Genomic DNA, 18512 nt, shown 5'->3' with positions numbered 1-18512 from the left:
TATCCGTAGAGAGCGGCGATGTAACTTACCAAAGGAGAAGTGAGAGCCGGCATGGCATAGACACAGCTGCCGTAGGGTTCGTGGCCGTTGGAAAGGCCGTCGCGAGGAAATGGGCTATTGCCCGCTTTGCATTTCTGTTATACCATGTTTCTAGCGCTTCGAACGACAATGAGTTGCTTGCGAACTTGCGTAATGGGCAATGCCATGGGTTGAGACAGAGACAAGTAAGCGATGAAGAGAATACGGAAAGGCAGAGATTTAACTGTAGCTGCCAGAAGGAGAAATCGTGGTTGAGCTGTCCAGGCTGGGGAGTTGAAGGGGAGTGACACTGGCAGTGCCTCTTTCCAAGCGCGACCAACAGCACAGCACAGCACAACACAACACCAACACTAAAACAATATCATTGGAGCATCTGACAAAGGCCCAGAGAACTCTATCAAAGATTATTCGCACAAACGCCCTAGTAATTGAGATCGAACTTGATCAACTTGCTCTCAGCCACCTGCTCACTCGTTTACAGACTGCGGATCGATCACAAATTGATGTACCGCCGTCTCACGAATCTGCCCAGGCTCACTGGACACAGCCAAGACTCGTGGGACCTCTTCCGCAAAACTCACTGAGGGTTGTGGCCATATAATCACGGCCTACTGTCTGTCTGGGCGTCGGGTCTGCTCTTGGCAAGAAGGGGAAGCGATGTTGGGAGGGCTTTCATTGAGCAAATTCACCACGGACCTATCACGCTGGCTGATCGGCTGAAAGGTATCTTCTGTATTGTAACCCTACCTGTCTACAACAATTTCCTTTGAGTATGTGGTCCGAAAGTTTTGTAGTGCTTGAGTGAATTGGCTGGCCCGGGCGCCGCCTCAATCGAGGTCTGAGAGGATTAGTACTTTGCAGCCCTGTCAAGGCAGCGATAAGTTGATAGCGACGTTACGAGAACCCAAGCAAATGGACCATGACAAGTCAATCAGTGTAAACCTAGGCTGTTTGGTTTGATCCTTGTCAGGTCAAGACAGCTCCAATCATCAAATCACCACGTCACACACTCGACTTCAACCATTCCACGTCTTCTATTACACATCTATCATAAACAAGTACACATAATTCATCGTATATACATCTAGTTATTTTCAATCATCGTCTTCAACTCAGCAAACTTGACCGGCTTGGGCAAAAACAGGTCCACGCCCGCCGACATGGCATCCTGCCTCGCATCCGCGCTCGCAAGCCCCGTCAGCGCAAACACCGTCGTCCGCGGAACCTTGTACTCGGCCTCGAGCTTGCGTATCCTCTTTGTCGCCTCGACGCCGTTCATGACGGGCATGCTTATGTCCATAAGGATGTAGTCGAAGTGCTTCTTGACGGGTGCCCCCGGTTCTGCGTCGCCGATTGTCGACTTTTTAAACGCATCGACGGCCTCTTCTCCGTTCTCGGCTTCCTCGTAGGTGAAGTCGCACTTCTTCATGAACATTGTCAGAAGATTAAGGTTGATCTTGTTGTCGTCGACGAGTAGGACGTGTGCCTTGCCTGGCATTTCTGGCTTCTTTTGCTTTCGTGTATTTTGCAAAGACTTATTGTTCACCTCCTTCCTGAACTCTTCATTACTCTCCTTCTTTTCGTTATTCTTGCCATTATTCCGACTGTCGTTTTTGGGGCGGCTCTGGTCTTCTTTTCCTCGTGGTAATGGCGACGTAGTAGTCTCAGCCCAGTCGGGTTTATTATTTTTGTTTTGATGCAATTTCGAGTTCATCTGTTCTGTTGCGTCCTCTCTGTCCGGAGTGTTCTGCTCATTTGACTGTTTGCCGTCTGTCTGCGCACTGCGGATCGGATATCTGTTGTCATCATCTTCTCTGACCTCCCCAATCCTGTTCAAACACCGGCTGAATACTTGGGCGAGCTTTCTAGGGCCACATCTGAGTATACGTTAGCATCCATATAGCATTGCACGAGGCTATGACTTACGGTTGTGGAATGACTTCAACCACATCTGATAGTCTGGCTAAAGCCTTAGTCTGAGCTCTTGATATCTTTGCCGCTTCCTCTTCATTCAGACTGATGATGATGATGGGCGCTTTCTTATTGCGACCACCATCTATCGCAGTCTCTTCGAAACGCTTTTCCAGAGTTTTCGCGGATGGGGGTTCACAATAGAGATAGAAGTCGGCTTTGGGTACATCTGTATCTACCTCTCTTGCAGCCTTCATGTTGAACCAACTTGAGAAGAGTTCCATCAAGGCTTCGTTGCGCACCTCGACTTGTTTAGTGATAGTTTTCGAATGAAAGTCTTCGCTTGCTTCTAGAAGCACCAAAGATCTTCCCCGAAGTTGCTCAACCATGGAAGCCATAGGCTCCTCCGGCTTTGGGTTCTCTTGAGAAACTGGCTCGAGACGGAGTCGGACTTCAATCTCAGTACCCTTATCCTGTTCCGACTTGACCTCGAGCGTTCCTCCTAGTGAATCCACAATCTGTTTAACAATACTCAAGCCCAGACCGGTGCCAGGTTGGAATGAATCTTCCTGGCTAAAAGGAACAAAGAGACGATTCTGTTGGAAATCCTCCGACATTCCTTTTCCGGTATCCGTGACTCGGATCAAGACATCTATTCTAGAATCGCCGCTGATCTCTTGCGCCCGTACCGAGACAAGTACGAAGCCCAACGCTGTGTACTTGAGCGCGTTACCGAACAGATTCATGACAATCCTTCGAAGGGCGCCAGGCTGTGTCTTGACCATCCATGATGCCCTCGGGCTAATATCCAGAAGGATTGATACAGGATGATCGGTTCCTGGTTCTGGGGCTGCTTGGCTATCCTTGCCGCCCAATATTGCATCGTCTTGTTGCTTCCTGGGTAGCCTTTTGAAGTTGTGACCAGTTGCCACGGCGTCGACAACCTCCTCGACAAGAATGGAGAGGTCTACTGAAGCCGTCATATTGAGGCTTTCCATCGAATCAGAAGAGAGGCTAATGACCTTGCTGTGCTTTGCGCCTTTTCTCAAATTCCCGCTGCCGAGATTGTTTATTTTGCTGAAGTCGAGCACGTGGTTCAATGTATCAAGAAGTGTCTTTCCACAAGTCGCGATCGAGTTGACGAGCCCGGCTTCGTACGAGTCGGTTACTGCGTCTTTGAGGAACTCAGCAGCGCCCAAGATGCCATGTAGGGGACTTCGCAACTCGTGGCTCATACTGGCGATGAATGTAGTTTTTGCTGCTTCGTTCTTTCGTGTATTTATTCGTCCGACTTGACTGGTAATGCTGTTACCGAAAGCTCGTAGGTAGGAAAGGTCCTCATCCAAGTTCATCATGCGACCCGGCACCGACGTCCAAAGAAAACACCCGCCAACAAGTTTATCTTCGACGTAGTCAAACAATGGCAAGAAGACAACGGCTTTTGCCCCAGGAATCTTCTTAAGGAGTTCCTTGTGGTCAATCTTTTCTTTGCGTCGCTTGCTTTTCCCTCCAGCGGGAGCAGGGCTACTATCACTCGCGCTATCATCATCAGACGAAAGACCGGCCCCTTCTTCTGTAAAAGTGAACGTCTTTCCTTTGGGAAAGAGTGAAAAGTATCTCTCGAGAGTTCCAACAGAGAAGGATGGACCTTGCTCGAGGTCCAAGGGTTTGCCCTTATCTGCCAACGAGTAAGCAAGAAGCTTGCAAGGTCTTGAGAGCGGTGATGTCTCGGAGTCGGAGCTTTCTGTGCTGAAGGCATCGGGCTCTGCAGCGATCTGCGTCGGCAGTCCTTCAGCGTTTGTGGCACCACCCTGTTCTATCTGTACCGCTCGAGTCAGGTGTTGAACGTTTGAGGCTGTGGCGCCGAAGAGCACAACTCCATCAGCGAGGATTGCAGATCGTAGATTATCGGCCGCTCGATGATACATTCTTGATAAACCGTCGGTCTGTGGCTTGTGTTTGCGAGGCGGTGACGTAGCTTTCTGAGATCGTTGGTTCGAGTCAGGATCGACCTTGCGCATGGTGTTGTGCAAAGAGGAGCGTCTCGTCGCCGTTATTGTCATGCCTGGGGGACGTTTAATCGAAGGTCTCTGAGGCTGATCCTCCTTTGACAAGATAGGGTCGTCACTTGAGCAGCCTTCAATGAAGGTCGCCAGTCCTCGAACGATGCGTTCGCCTTTGAACCTGTCAACACGGTCGCGTGCCCATTCTAAATGTTCGGTGATGGCTTGTGCAACACTCTGCATGAACTTCACATCCTCGATCGATAGTCCATCGCGCGGTTGTTCGTCTGAAACAGCATACGCTCCGATCTTGTATCCTTTTCGTGAGAAGATGGGCACGCCAGCATAGAAGCGCACACCTGGTTCGGACTGGACATATACGCGGGACTTGAAGCGATCATCGAGGCGACAATCGGGAACGATAAGACCAGAGGCCGTGTATGTTTTGCCATCGGGATCGCGACCGGTGCATGTATTGTGTAGACAGTGCTCGCAAACGGCTTCGGGGCGGGAGAGAATGGAAGTTCCCACTGCAAGTAATTAGCCATGAATAAAAGGAAGGAGATGTGTTGTCTCAACTATAGAGATCGTCCAACCTACACCATAAGTCGCTGTTGTATTCGGCTATTTTGGAGTCTTTCTTGTCGTCGGTCTTTTTGGCACCAGGTTCTGCTTCGAGTGACCCTAATCGCAGATTTCGCGTGGCTTCGGCGAGAATGTATTGATGAGAAGAATCGATGAGCGAGACCATGCAGCGCTTCACGTTGAGACGAAAGACAGCGAGTTGCGCAAAGGCCGAGAGCGCTTTGTCGGAGGAGGGCTGAGGTGTGTGTGCGTCATTGATCTGAGATGGCGCGCTGATGCTGTCGACACTTCTGGCGACCTTGAGAGAGGAACCTTGCGCTATCTGCCAGCTCTGGAAGTAACCCTGCACTTCGCGTTCGCGTTGCAGCTCTGCAGAGCTCGACATTGTATCGTGGTATGAGAAGTCATGTCATGTCTTGGTTGGTTTATTCGTCAAGATGATGCTAGAGAGTGGACAGGGACTGGAGGTAGGTGGTAGCCGTAAAATTTGGGTGGTCCCCCCTCTGTGAACCTCGTGCTCATTGCGTCATAGTTGCCTCCAACGTCACCTGGAAACGGTCCGTGAACTGGGGGATCTAGCCCTTCTAGAATAAGTCTCATCGCCCCAGAAATCGAGACTTCGCCTTCTTGTTGGCCAGTCTCTTTCATCTGGACCCGAAAATGAGGTCACGCCAGGCACCGTCACCAAAATAACAAGGTTAGAAATCGATTAGCGGTGACCAAGAGATTTCCGAGTCTGATTCAGCCATCGTGTCTTTCCCGCAAAGTCACAAGTTCCACGTGCTAACTGTGTCTGTCTCGATTGAGCTTTTCCCTGTTTGTTCAATTCATGCATTCCTTGCCGAGTCAAGCTTTGCCAAGAGACAGGCTGGCTACTTGCGGGGAAGAAGCCATATTTATATGAGAATACGGTTAGAAACTCAATCTCCAAGCCATCGTGGGAATAATTGTATCGGCAAGGCTTAGATCCGGTCAGTACAAATTTGTTAGCAGCTGGCAACTTTGTACTCCGAAAACTCCGGCCCCCAGTTGCCAATTCAGGTAACTACGTCAAAAGTCCCTGGAGAATCCTCCCTGGAGACAGTGACGAGCCATCTCCATTCGACGATAATGCAGCATGTAACCCAAAAATTCTACAGCTAGCTTGGTCCCAGTTAATCAGCACTTTATTCGCCAAGCAGATAAATAGACCGTAATATCGCATTGTGTTTTCGCTTTCTATAAGCAATTGTTTGTCCACCTATCATTTCCCCTCAGAAGAATTATTATCCTCAACGTCCAAGATGGCATCCACCACTACCCACACTGCACGATCAATCCTCGAGTCATTCTACGATGCCGAGCGCATCTACATGGCTTCGCCACCCGAAGAACGCGACTTCAGCGGCATGGCAGCAAGTCTCTCAAAAGAAGTTCGCCTCAAACAATCATCTGGACTACCCTACGCTGGCGAGTACACTGGACCTGATGGTTTCCAGCAATGGGCAAAAGCTATGGCCGACTACTTTGACAAAGTCGATGTCCAAAACCCTGAAATATTCGAAAAGGAGGGCTCGAACCGCATCATTTCGCTCGGCTATCTCCATCTCAAGGTTCGCAAGACTGGAGAGGAATTGAAGTACCCTCTGTGCCAGGTCATTCAGGTTGATCTTGAGGCTGGGGTTATCAAGAGCATCATGCCATTTTACTGGGATGTGTATGCTTTGAACAAGGCTATCGGTTACACACCAGAGCTGTAGATCTCAGGTAGTCTACCTGAATCTATTATAGGTCAACATGGCGGTGATTGAGTCGAAGATTGGCTCAAGTATTGAGAGTAGCAAGATAATTATCAAAGTCAATATTTGTCTCCTAATGTCTCGTTATTTGCATAAATCTGTCAATATATGGCATTGAATCTAAGGTGCAAAGTTGAATTGACACGTAAAGATTTGATGCACATTGCATTTAGTGACAGAAGAGCACCTACTGGTGGTCTGCAATGACTTTATCACAATATTCCGCAAACTCAGCAGCAGTCCCCGTTCCTCCCTGCTCTTTCGACTTGAGATTCTCTAACAAATCAGCCCTCGGGTTCGGATGGAAACGCCCCCAAGGCAAAATAAACCTCCCTCCGTCCTCAATTTGCAAATCTGGCGAGAGGCCAGCCCACAAGTTGGTATAAGCGCCGAACTTAGCATGATACAGAAGCGGCGAAACAATGTAGCCAACAATCGACGGCATATGGCGAAGCAGGTTGCTGTGAAGATTTCCTGGATTGTGACAAACGCTGAGAACACCATGAGAACCAATCTGATTTGCTAGAACGCTGGCGAGGTACCAGTTTCCTGTCTTTGAATTCGTGTAATTGACTTGTTGGTCTTTGGATGGATTGATGACTTCTTCCATCTTGACTCCACCCTTGGGGACGGAGAGGTCTGTGACGATGGAAGCTGTCCAGATTACTCGAACTGATGCTGGGGGCTGGTTCTTTGCCGTTTCCTTCAGAATTGGCACGAGTAGCTGCGTGAGGTACCAAGGCCCAATAGCATTAGTTGCCATGCTGAGTTCATATCCTTGAGCTGAGACTGAACCAGCTGGAGGGTTAGATACTCCTGCGTTGTTGAAAAGGACATCGAGCCTGGACTCTCTTGACTTGAAATCTTCTGCTGCTTCTTTTATTGAATCCAGGTCATCGAGTGCTATTTTGAGAAAGCTCAGGCTGCCGCTTGCATCGGGATATTGTTCTTTGAGTTGTTTGATAGCTGATTCTGCTTTCTCTTGCGATCTTCCAGCGATATAAACGGACCCGCCAGCTTGATAGAGCATACGACTCAATTCGAAGCCTACGCCCGAGTAGCCGCCTGTGACGATAAATACGCGCCCATTCTGCGGGGTGAGGCCCTCTTCGGTAAACTGTGGACTTGGGGGAAAGAATAAAGAGTACGTATTGCCCATCGCGATTATTCGTCTTATGTGATAATTGTTAGTGAGTAATGTTCTTGGCGGTTTCGATGAAAGAGCGGGGATAGACTGAGTGAGTTGTGATGTGCCCGAATTTGGGGGGCGTTGGTTGAGGTGACGAATGCTCTGCGCATGCGGCCCTATCAACGTTAAGCTGTGCTTTGCCTCTCACAGTCTGATACAGGTCTAGCGTACATAGCGTAACATATCGATCTTCCATATTTCTTGTCATTGTTTATGTATCGTATATTTCTCTACCTTCACTTTCTTGCGGCCAACATGTCCACGATATGAGAAGTCAATCTCTCAGTCATCTTCAGCCCAGGATCATGATCAGGGTTGACCTCCGCAACAGTGAGACCTCCAACTTTTTCATTTCCAAGCAGCACTTTAAGCGCTCTCATCATATTCTCGAACTCCACACCAGTAAAGTTGGGAACATTCGCCAAGGGAAACGTTCCAGGATCAATCGAGTCAACATCTAAATGAACCATAATAATATCGACTTTGTCGTGTAGAAACTCGAGCGTTTCTTTTGCGCGCTGCTCAGGGTCTTTCGCCACGGATGCTGAGCTAACGACTTTGAAGTTGTTGTCGAAGAGATACTTGAAGTGCTGTGGTTTGTTTCCAGGAAGAGACATGTTCGTGCCGAAGAAGACAGTATTCGAAGCATCACAGACTGGTTCGCCTGATGGACGAGAGAACTGCTCCATGCGTGGAAGTGCACCTGGTAACCGAACAAGATGAGCCATATTCATTCCAGCAAAAGTTCCAATAGAGCTCAGGTCTGTAGGAGAGGTAAGATCGGTATCGGCGTCGATATAAATCAGACCAACACGTCCTGGCGGAGACTGTGAGTCGGCATGTTTCCAAAAGGCCGAGAGGATAGCCGGCAGCATACAGCACTCGCCGCCGAGGACGAGCTGGAAATCAAGTTGACCATTCGAAATCTTGAAGTTATTGAGGATGGTCGACTCAACGTCTTCGCAGACCGCGATATTGATGTCTTCATTGCGTGCACCGCCTAGGCTAAACGTCGTAGCAGAGAATGTTGCTGGCGCCTTTAAAGCATGATGCTCAGAGACAGATGGTACACCGGCATCTCTCAATTTGTCAACGATACCAACACCTCTGAACGCTTGAGGTGCTTTGGACTTGCCTGGAATAATAGATCCACAGTCCGCCGGGACATAAGTGATTGAGACTGATCGCGATGCTGCCATGGTGTATCAACTGTCGGCGGTAGAATGTTGTGTTAGTGTTGTCTGAAGAAATGTCTAATATTTTATATCCACTAGGTTAATGTCAATGGAAAGGCGTGAATAGATCGAGTTAGTGTTATCATGGAAAGACTTTCCTCTTGAGCTTCATTTTACCCCATTTCAAGGTGACGTAGGTTTTGTCAGCTACAGGGCGTAAACCAAGAAACCTTTGAACCCCGATGACAGATCCCAATCAGCACTAAATAACTGGTGTCAAAAGTCTAAAGGGGAAACACATATCCTTTTAAGAACTTTTAGAATAAAATTAGTAAAAACGCCAGTCAATCATCTACGTGTATCGTGCTTACAAACAAATTGATTAGCAACAAAAGGAGCCAGGTGTGACAATTAGATATCGTGAACTTTTGTTGATAAGAGTAATTATATACATAGAAGACCATTGGCCATAGACATTAACCCAAGATATCTCTCCGTAATATCATGATGATGAATTGAGTTTATGTAGCTATCGGTTCTACCCGAAAGCTTCACGCTCATAGTGCTATTAATGTAGCCAGCCCTAGCGGGAAGCCATTTAAACAGCGAGGCTAGCAAGTAGGCCAGTGATAGGAAGAAGGACGGGAGCGAGAACGCCGTTGCCGAGACCAGCAAGGAGAGGAGTAAGACCGGCAACCAGACCAGGAACAATGGCAGAAACGAGGCCAATGACAAGGACGAGAACCTTGGTGAGGAGCTGGAAGACAGAGTGGAGGATGGAGATGAGTTGAGGTCGGAGGCCAGTAACAGTGACGATGGTCTTGACAGCTGTGAGAACCTCAGAAACAAGGACGACAACGAGGTTGAGGACAGTGTCGACATCAGAGTCGGCAACATCAAGACCAGCAGCACCAGTAAGCTTGGTGACGATCTCAGTAAGCTCGAAGTGAACGGACTCAAAGCCAGGAATGGCCTTGGTAGCACCAGCGTCCTTGGTAAGATCACCAGCCTTGATCTTCTCAGCAATAGAGTCTAAACCCATTAGCATCAACCCAAATATCAATTTCAAAGGTGATCACTTACTCAGACCAGTGGTCTTCTTGTTAATGTTGCTAACACCGCTCTTGAGAACGGTGATGAGCTCCTGGGGGTTGGAGATAGCAGCGCGCTTGGCAGGAGACTTGGTAGCCTCGTCGACGATCTGCTTGACGCCGACCTTGGAGACGATGTTCTCAGCGTTGTGAATAGCGCCGTTGACCTGCTCGACAGAGCGGGTGTCTTTCTGAACCTCGGGAACAGGAGAGGCGATGGCCGAGATGGCGAGGGCGAAAACGGAGAAGAAAGTGGCCTTCATTTCGAATTTGGTTGAGAAGAAAACTGAAAGAGTGTTTTTCAAAGGAGTGTGATGTAGAGAAGTGTTGAGATGTGATGATGTGAGGATGATGAGAATAGTTTTGACGTGGTGAAGAGAGGTCCTTATATAAAGATTTCTTGCCAAGGGAGTATCTGGGAAAGAGATTGGTGCTGTCACTAGAAGTCGGTAGTCTTGTCGATCACTCTGGTAGAATGGAGTCGTGATAGTTAGTGTGGTGTTGAGCCCACCGGGGAGCTGGCGGCATCATGACTCTCAGTGAAGATCCACGCCCTATGGGGCTCTGGGCGATTTCGATACTTGAATCGTAACGAGGAAATATATCTTACCATGGCCTTCGATAGTATCATGATTTTGCAGCTCGTCGTCCTTCCTGGTGATGTTTTGAAGTCTGAATATGATCATATCTAATCGCAACCTCGTATCAGAACAATACACTGCTCGACGTCACACAAATGACAGCAGAGTGCGATCATCATCTCTCAAACATACCATCTCAGCCATCATTTCTCAATCTCTCTACGTCACTTCCCCCTTACAGTCCCTATTTCTCGGAAATTCTGTCTAGTCGAACTGTGGAGAGCTGGACCTACTGGGTTCCTAGCCTTACGGAGCCCGGTAGTGTCGATCTTAGCCGCACAGAGCAGAACAGGCCCCTCCCTTATGTTTCGATCTGCACCACTGACTTGTGCTGGTGAAATTGCAGCATTTCGGCCCAGTGGAATCGAAGATCTTTGACTCTTTCTGTAGAAGCTAATCGACACTACTGCAGGAGTCTCGACACCTTTGCTTGTGCGATTTATTGCTTTTTGGCTGTGATTTGATAGAGAAGTATGTGGATCAGGGAGAGCTGGGAATGGAGGATGTTTTGGTAACGGGCTAACGGTTGTCGAATTCCTTCTCAATGAGACTGGGCAGAAACATGAACCACTATCCTCGTGTTCTCACGAATCATGCCACGCCGTTCTATATTCCTGCTATGTATACGTTCCACTCCATAACCACGTCGTCAATAGGCCTCCCAGTGATCTACCGGAAGCCAGATTTGGCCCCACGTGCCCTGGCTGATCGGCATTTGGTAGATCGTGACCGGGAGCTTAGTTGGACTGGAACGAGGAATGGGAGATAAGCTCTACTATACTCTGGGAATAGTGCCTGCGGATCTTCTGTGAGAGATGACGCTCCCACTTTTCCCTACGATATGAATCGAGTAGGAGGACAGTACTGAGTTGCATTAGGTCTTAGACATGACGACAGTTGCATTGACGGTTTCTACCAAGGAACTGGGTGCCGGAACTGAGATTGCCGAGATAGGATTCTTGCGTGAGTCAAGGTGAGGGTCGAGCTCCACCGGTTGCGACTCAAGCGCAGCAGTTCAGCCAGCCACTTTGTTATAACTACCTAGGTAGGTAGCAGAACTCCATAGCAATCAGGCCAATGAACGGAGCTATATACATATTTCTTCTCCTAGTTGCTGGAATGCTGGTACGTAAGCTGTGATATATGCTATGCATCTCCTGAGTATGTATAAGGTACAACTTGACGCAACTGTAGCTCATGGACAGATAATGGGGCGATAGGTAGAGCGAGTCGATGTGGTCTCAACTGGAGTATCCTTCCAAGCCAAGCCACTCCGTTTTGTCGGTGAATGATTTCAAGAGATAGGCTAGAAGTCTCACGGACTTGTATAAAACAAAAATGACCCGCGATACGTCCCTGGCATGTGGAGTTTGTTTGAAAACAAACTCCTCCTGGACCACTCTAAATTTATGCAAAGTCAGCTCACTCCAATGCCAATTCACTGCAGATTAGTCATAGCAAAATGGAGTAGTTTCTAGATGGCTGAGACCACCTTCTAGGACACGGCTTCAGGTCGTTGTTCGACCAAGAGCGTGAAGTCTGTTAAGATGGGATCTAATCACAAGATGAAAACAGGGAGAAGACGATAAAAGGCTTTTATGTACTTGAACCCCACGTAGGGAAAGATAAAGCCGAATAAAGTAGTATTTCAAGTTGACAAATCTCAGCTCTTAAGTCGAGTACTGGGAAAGTCTATGAACAGTTAGTAGAGTCTCACAAAATAGCCGTTTCAACCAGAAATTCAGCCTTAACTTACTCAATCAGATTCCCATCAGGGTCACGAACATAAATACTCTGAATCCCCCCCATAGCCCCCGTTCTACCAACAACCTTTCCCCCTTCCAGAACCTTTATACCCTCCTTCTCAAACCCCTCAATCAAGCCCTGCAGATCCGTCCCATCCTCGATAATAAAGCACAAATCAGCAGTGCCAGGCAAAGCAGTTCTAGCCTTGGGCTCAAACTCTTTACCGCGCTGATGAAGATTGATCTTGTGAGTGCCGAATTTCAAGGCGCTGCGAGGTGGAGACGAGGGGTCGGTTGCTGATGTAAAGGTCTCGGACTTCATGCCGAGATATTTGGTGTACCATTCTATTGTGGCGGGGATGTCATTGCATGTTAGGACGAGGTGGTCGATGTCTTTTACTACGGCGAAGGAGGACATTGTGAAGATTAATGTTGGTGTTTGGATGTTGGAAGTGCTTGATCATTACGCAATGCCTTTTATGAATGTGGGGTACGGCGTTGTGTTGGAGAGACCGAGATGCCTCGGGAATAGCTGAGAACTGGCCGATGGAAGTGAACCACTGATGAAAGATGTAGATTTTCAGTCAACCTTCTACAAACCTCACTAAAAGTGGTTCAGATTAAAAGTGACAAGCTACTCTGATGTAACCTTGGCCAGCACAGTATCCCACTTCGCCTTTGGTTCAGCATCTTCATCTTTGTCCCCGTCTAAATCCTCCTCATCCTCCTCTTCTTCATCCTCAAACGCCGCATTCCAAGGGCACCAATCCACGGATCCAGTTTGTCTATCAAAGAAGCACCACCTCCCCCGTCTCGTCTCACACTCAACCCCACGATTCTTGAGAAATTGCATAAACTTGCCGGCAGGCAAATCCAAAAACGGAGGATCATCTTCTTCTAAAACAGAGACTATACCATACAGATATACCCACTTCAAGGGTAGCCGACTCGTTTCATAGGATATAACTGTTTGAACCATCTCAAGAAGTATCTCACCTGCATGAGACCATACTCTTTCATCCATCCACGTATCTTCGCTGTAACCGTCTCCTTCGATATGATCTGCCGCTGGTCTTTGCTCCAGAACTAATGTCTCAAGTGTTTTCATGCAAGCCTCTAGAATTCTACGCCAATCGTCGTAGCAAGCTGATTCGGCGCGTTTTGGCCAGCTATATGTCGCGAAATCGTTGGTGGAGCATGACTCTGCGGGCTGGCCGAGCAACAAATGCTTCAGTTTCGGTAATTTCAATTTGTGGTCACCATAGTCTTTGAAAATATTCCCCAAGGGTCGAGGGATGATCATGTCGTCGATTAGACTTCCATAATCAGACTCGGAATCACTTCCATCCTCTGTGTCTATCTTCTCACATGGAACGCCAATGCACGTCACCACTCACGATCATGAGTGGAAGCCGGACCGGGATAATTATTCACTTCCGGAGCCAGCCTCATAAGCGCTAGAGCGAGGTTGGCGATGGAACACATCATTCAAAACGCGAAGAGTTGTCAAAATCAACGTGGCCTACTCACTGTATCGATCGTCATGTTCTCATACCTAACACTAGATAATCTCCCCGGTGAGATTCAACTCCATATCCTTTCTCAAATTGGAGCGCACGACCTTGGCACAATTGCCCGAACCTCAAAACTCGTCAACCAAATTGCAACACCGCTTCTCTGGAATGACATTGAACTCCATGAAGAGGGCTACCATGAGTCCAGACACGAGATTAAGGTCCCTCCTCCAGCGAGAGACCCAGCGCATCGGCCTTATCACCACAAGCCTAAATGGGGAGACGGGCGAGGCGCGTGTATGAAGGCTTATCAGTTCTTCAATATACTGCAAATAATGCACAAAGAGAACCCCGATCGGTTGCAGCAGATCACCCAGCGTGTAAGACATCTGTGCACCGTGATTGATCCTTCATGGAGGCCAGTGGCTGAAGATACCGATTCCATTAATACTGAGGTCATTCAAGTCTGGCATCTTTTGCCGTATTTTTCAAGCCTCGAAACATTAGAATTATACGGAGACTGCTACTACTGCCAAGAGGCTGAGGAGCAGGTTTCTCAAATTCTCGGGCCTCCTCCGAAACTCCGTTTCCTGAAGCTCTCAGGCTACATGTCACGAGAAGTGCCAGCATGGCTTCTTAGAGGAGGAGATACTCTGTAGCGCCTAGAACTCGATATGTTAGACCGTCCTATTTCAACATGTCTACCGAATGATCCTCATTTTCTTCGGGTGAGTATTCTGCACACTTACCAGAAATCCGAGGGGAGCTTCTCTGACTGCCTCAATGATTGCCGGTTTTCATAAAGCTCGCCGACCCTGGTGCAAATTGTCAAGCCATGGGTTGAGGCAGATGCTTATGCCTGATTGGCCTCGTCACTTACCATGCAGCGCTGTCTGCTGAACCGATAGCGAATATGTACGTTATTATTATAATTGAGGTCGTTTTATTGTTACTTTATTGCCTAAATCCGAGGCTAAGCCCTACATCCAGTGACTACATGCAGTTTGGCTATGCGGATGTCAACATACCACCGCACCATATTCCAAATTGGGTAATGCTCCTCCGAACAAACGAACAGAACCAACATTATCAGACAACAAAGAAGCAACTTTCAAGGGGTAACTTCCGGGGAAAGCAAGATTTTCATTCAGCAGTGGAGTGAGTCACTCGTCTCGGACAGGAAGATGTTAATCGCATGAATCGCCAACGAAATACAAAGTCGATGATTCGGCGGGAAACGGGCTGTATATGCAGTGATGCACTGTGATAAGATTCTTGTCAGACGTCAGGAATGGCCCCTCAATATGATGTGTGCTGGCTGAGCAGATGTGCATGTGAAACATGAATCTACCCTTTGCGACTGCCTCTACTTCGTGCTCTTTTCATTGTTCGCCCGAGTATTGCAATCATGTTGGAGGCATCGAATTTCTTTGCCGGGTTCGCCCTTGGATGCCTGGTTTATATCGGCCTTCAAGTACTTGGCAGTGTACCTAAGCGACCTCATCTTCCCCCGGGGCCGAAAGGCATCCCTTTAGTAGGAAACCTGAACGATCTTCCGCCGCCACGCGTGTTCGAAGCACATCACTGGTTAAAACTCAAGGGCCTCTATGGTAAGACCTCCAGTAGAAGTAGACTGCACAGCGAGCCAACTGCTGACAGCGACCAGGACCTATTAGCTCTATCACGGTAATGGGGCAGACAATCATCATCATAAACAGCTGGAAACTTGCATCACAGCTGCTAGATAAACGATCCGCGAAACATTCCTCCAGACCCAAGATTATGATGGCGGGCGAAATGTGAGCCGCCGCTGTTCTGTGATGATATGAAACGGCTAATCAAGACAGGGTTGGTTGGGAGAATTCGCTTGGTTTCTCACCATACAACGATCGCTTTAGAACGCATCGGAAGAACATGGCTCGTATGATCGGATCGAAAAGGGCCGCGGCAAAGTATGATAAGCTGCAAGAGGCTGAAGTCGCTCACTTCCTACTGCATGTCTTGGACGACCCAGAGAGGTTCATGGACCATATCAGGAAGTCGGTTTACTCAGCCCTCAGGAGTCAGGGGACTACGCTAACATTTCCAAGGGAAGCGGGTTAAGTCATTCTGAAAATTGCTTACGAATATACAGCAGAGCCCTTCAAGGAAGACATACTCATCAAAATGCGGGCCAGGCCATGGATAATGTCACAGCCGCCGGAGTCCCCGGTGCGTTTCTAGTTGATATACTGCCCCTATGTAAGCCGCCTCAAACACTACCCTGCCTACTAACGCAAACTACTGACGCTCCCAGTGCGATACGTACCATGTTGGTTTCCGGGGTGCGAACTTCAAGAGACTTGCCAAGAGATGGTCTTCATGCTGGACGATTTTACTGAAAAGCCTTATGCTTTTGTCAAGCACCAGCACGCTTCTGGTAAACAAGATAACTCATTTGTCTCACGGCTTCTTGAAGTGGGAGATTCGACTGAGGAAGCGAGGTTCACGACCAAGTGGTCTGCCTTGTCATTGTACGCTGACGGGGCTGATACGGTACGTTGCTTGGCGGAGATTACGAGGAACGTTAGCTGGCATGGCAGACTGTCTCGTCCATTTCTCTTTTCTTTCTAGCAATGATATTGTACCCTGATGTCCAGAAGAAGGCACAAGAGGAAATTGACTGCGTAATCGGCAACGAAAGACTACCTAATTGTTCAGACCGGGCAAGTCTTCCTTATGTCAATGCGATAGTTAAGGAGGTTCTTCGATGGAATCTGGTAGTCCCTATGGGTCTGCCTTATATAAGTACTGTGGATGATGTGTTTGAGGGCTACTTTATTCCCAGGGACGCCTTGATTATGGCTAATATCTGGTGAGTACTTCTTGACGGTACCTGGCTTCGGGCTAACGGTGCATAGGTACTTTGCCCACGACCCTGAGGTCCACCAAGATCCAATGCGCTTTAAGCCAGAACGGTTCTTGTCTACCGACGGCAAGCAACCTGAACAAGATCCGCATACGTACACTTTCGGCTTTGGGCGCCGCGTATGCCCGGGGCGTGTCTTAGCCGACAATGCATTATTCCTCAACATTGCCCAGTCACTCGCTGTATTGCATATCAGAAAAGACGAGAATGGTGCCCAACCTGAACTCCTATTTACTCCCGGGATGATCAGCCACCCCGAGCCGTTCAAGGCCGCTATTACGCCAAGATCGCCACAGCACGAGCAATTAATTCGGTCATTGGAGCACGAGTTTCCCTGGGAAGAGAGCGACAGCCATATCATAGAGATGCAGGGCCAAGCATCGTGAACCCCGAGACAACTGTCATTGCAAGGATCCAAGTCGATGCAGAATCTCGGTGTTACTCAACTTGGCATAACAACCTTGTGCTTAAAGTTTGCCACTAATTAGGCTTGTCCCTCAGCTCTGAGGCGAGGCCACTTGGTGCCCAAGGCTTCGTCCCGGAAGCATCGCCCGGTGAGATTCGAGATTCGCGCCCCGGGAAGATCATGGGAAACGAACGATACTGAATGGGGAAAGTGATATCGTCCCTTGCAGATGTGCTACACATGAGCTGTCAGGCAGGTGATTTGATTGAAGCGTATTTCGTGTATTGAGGGGGTCTAATGTGAGGCGAAGGGGCAATAGCTCGCGGTTGGAGATTGTTTAGGCTTGTCTTGTTTTGCGGGCTGCTTTGACTTGTTACAGGGGGTGGGGCTGGAGCTGAACTGGCTTGACTGGCTTGACTGCTCCCCCGACCGATTGGCGTCCATTGTTTATCGTAACGTTAAACCGCGAATACGTAGCCACGCTCTAGCCTCGGAGCGGGTTTAGGCATCAAAGGGAAAGGGAAAAAAGGTGGCATTCAAATCTGACAAGTTCATCCTAACCCAAAGCTTAATTCTTGGTTCTGTATCCGTATGTACCTGTCAGCAAAAGCGGATGATTAATTGCCTCAATTCCCACTGAAGAAACAAGCAGTCTTGGCCTCGGTAGTTCCGTTCCGTGAGACGGAACTCGGTAGTCATCCTTGCAAGTGCTGAGAGGCGTTCCGCGATGCCCTCCCAAGGACCCAATTGAGACAACACTTAGCATTGCGCAATTCTACAACAACGAGGAGCATAAAATTGACGTCGCATTGATTGACAATGCATCTCGAGCATTCATCAACTCGCGGGCATGGGATTTTCCGAGGGCTTCAAGCTAAGGGCGCTGCGCTGTGACCTACGCTTAATTCATGCATATCGCGAGTCATTTGCTTTGACTCTTTGCTTCAATGACATTTATATACTTTTTTGCTGCTTTAACTAGAGATGATTGTCTGTGACTTTTAATCTGACTGTTTAAGCTTCTGCGCCTGACATTTAAGACGAAAAATAATGGAAAAGTCGACGTTTGCAGGCTGAGACTGTCACTCGATGATATTTCGTGGCTTTGCATTAGATGTACATAAACTCTAAATACTGGTCCCCTTGTCATTCATCCTTGCAGCATTTCTCCTGGTGACATTTGCTCTCTCCTGATGACCTCTCCCCAGCTTCCAGACTCGAACTGGTAGAATGTCACGACTTGACAGCTCACATACTTCGCGACGCCGTGGGCAAAAGGTTATAATTATACAAAGATTATTTCATGGGGGCCGGGGGTCCAGGGAGTTTTTTACCCAACGCGGTTGGCGCGTCGATAAACCCTCCCAGGCCCTCCCCTGGTTAAACTTTTACCGGCCCAACGGAGTGGATGGGTGTGTCCGTGTTCTGTCTTGTCTTTGTTTCATTGGCAAATCACCCCCCATGTCAATTGGATTGGGACAGTTGAGGCTTGGGATTGAAGAGTTTTGTCTTGTCTTTCCGCTCTTC

The 18512-nt window shown here is 48.4% G+C and overlaps 9 protein-coding genes across 9 annotated transcripts; 3 read left to right on the top strand and 6 right to left on the bottom strand.

Moving 5' to 3' along the window:
* Window positions 1-1123: 1123 nt before the first annotated feature.
* FTJAE_86 (histidine kinase) lies at window positions 1124-4923 on the bottom strand (the record flags this gene model as incomplete). Its single annotated transcript, XM_037355432.1, has 3 exons — window positions 1124-1916; window positions 1966-4483; window positions 4554-4923. The coding sequence occupies 3 exons, from the start codon at window positions 4921-4923 to the stop codon at window positions 1124-1126; spliced, it is 3681 nt and encodes a 1226-aa protein (XP_037212804.1).
* An 898-nt stretch (window positions 4924-5821) lies between these two features.
* On the top strand, window positions 5822-6277 carry FTJAE_85 (uncharacterized protein; the record flags this gene model as incomplete). Its single annotated transcript, XM_037355322.1, has 1 exon — window positions 5822-6277. One exon carries the CDS (start codon window positions 5822-5824, stop codon window positions 6275-6277), a length of 456 nt encoding a protein of 151 aa, XP_037212803.1.
* A 226-nt stretch (window positions 6278-6503) lies between these two features.
* FTJAE_84 (light induced alcohol dehydrogenase Bli-4) lies at window positions 6504-7475 on the bottom strand (the record flags this gene model as incomplete). Its single annotated transcript, XM_037355211.1, has 1 exon — window positions 6504-7475. One exon carries the CDS (start codon window positions 7473-7475, stop codon window positions 6504-6506), a length of 972 nt encoding a protein of 323 aa, XP_037212802.1.
* Window positions 7476-7741: 266 nt separating this feature from the next.
* On the bottom strand, window positions 7742-8704 carry FTJAE_83 (Arginase; the record flags this gene model as incomplete). The annotated part of the gene is made up of 1 exon (XM_037355100.1): window positions 7742-8704. One exon carries the CDS (start codon window positions 8702-8704, stop codon window positions 7742-7744), a length of 963 nt encoding a protein of 320 aa, XP_037212801.1.
* Window positions 8705-9278: 574 nt separating this feature from the next.
* On the bottom strand, window positions 9279-10034 carry FTJAE_82 (uncharacterized protein; the record flags this gene model as incomplete). The annotated part of the gene is made up of 2 exons (XM_037354990.1): window positions 9279-9712; window positions 9764-10034. The coding sequence occupies 2 exons, from the start codon at window positions 10032-10034 to the stop codon at window positions 9279-9281; spliced, it is 705 nt and encodes a 234-aa protein (XP_037212800.1).
* A 2048-nt stretch (window positions 10035-12082) lies between these two features.
* Window positions 12083-12575, bottom strand: FTJAE_81 (biphenyl-2 3-diol 1 2-dioxygenase; the record flags this gene model as incomplete). The annotated part of the gene is made up of 2 exons (XM_037354880.1): window positions 12083-12104; window positions 12169-12575. The coding sequence occupies 2 exons, from the start codon at window positions 12573-12575 to the stop codon at window positions 12083-12085; spliced, it is 429 nt and encodes a 142-aa protein (XP_037212799.1).
* Window positions 12576-12791: 216 nt separating this feature from the next.
* Window positions 12792-13460, bottom strand: FTJAE_80 (uncharacterized protein; the record flags this gene model as incomplete). The annotated part of the gene is made up of 1 exon (XM_037354770.1): window positions 12792-13460. One exon carries the CDS (start codon window positions 13458-13460, stop codon window positions 12792-12794), a length of 669 nt encoding a protein of 222 aa, XP_037212798.1.
* A 240-nt stretch (window positions 13461-13700) lies between these two features.
* Window positions 13701-14330, top strand: FTJAE_79 (uncharacterized protein; the record flags this gene model as incomplete). Its single annotated transcript, XM_037354660.1, has 1 exon — window positions 13701-14330. One exon carries the CDS (start codon window positions 13701-13703, stop codon window positions 14328-14330), a length of 630 nt encoding a protein of 209 aa, XP_037212797.1.
* Window positions 14331-15079: 749 nt separating this feature from the next.
* FTJAE_78 (oxidoreductase) lies at window positions 15080-16965 on the top strand (the record flags this gene model as incomplete). The annotated part of the gene is made up of 7 exons (XM_037354550.1): window positions 15080-15281; window positions 15338-15470; window positions 15519-15710; window positions 15806-15912; window positions 15968-16206; window positions 16311-16525; window positions 16572-16965. 7 exons carry the CDS (start codon window positions 15080-15082, stop codon window positions 16963-16965), a joined length of 1482 nt encoding a protein of 493 aa, XP_037212796.1.
* Between the last annotated feature and the right edge of the window lie 1547 nt (window positions 16966-18512).

This window comes from Fusarium tjaetaba, assembly GCF_013396195.1.
Source record: "Fusarium tjaetaba strain NRRL 66243 chromosome Unknown NRRL66243_c0000004, whole genome shotgun sequence".
NCBI classification, from domain to species: Eukaryota; Fungi; Ascomycota; class Sordariomycetes; order Hypocreales; family Nectriaceae; genus Fusarium; species Fusarium tjaetaba.
This window is presented reverse-complemented; position numbering and strand designations above follow the sequence as displayed.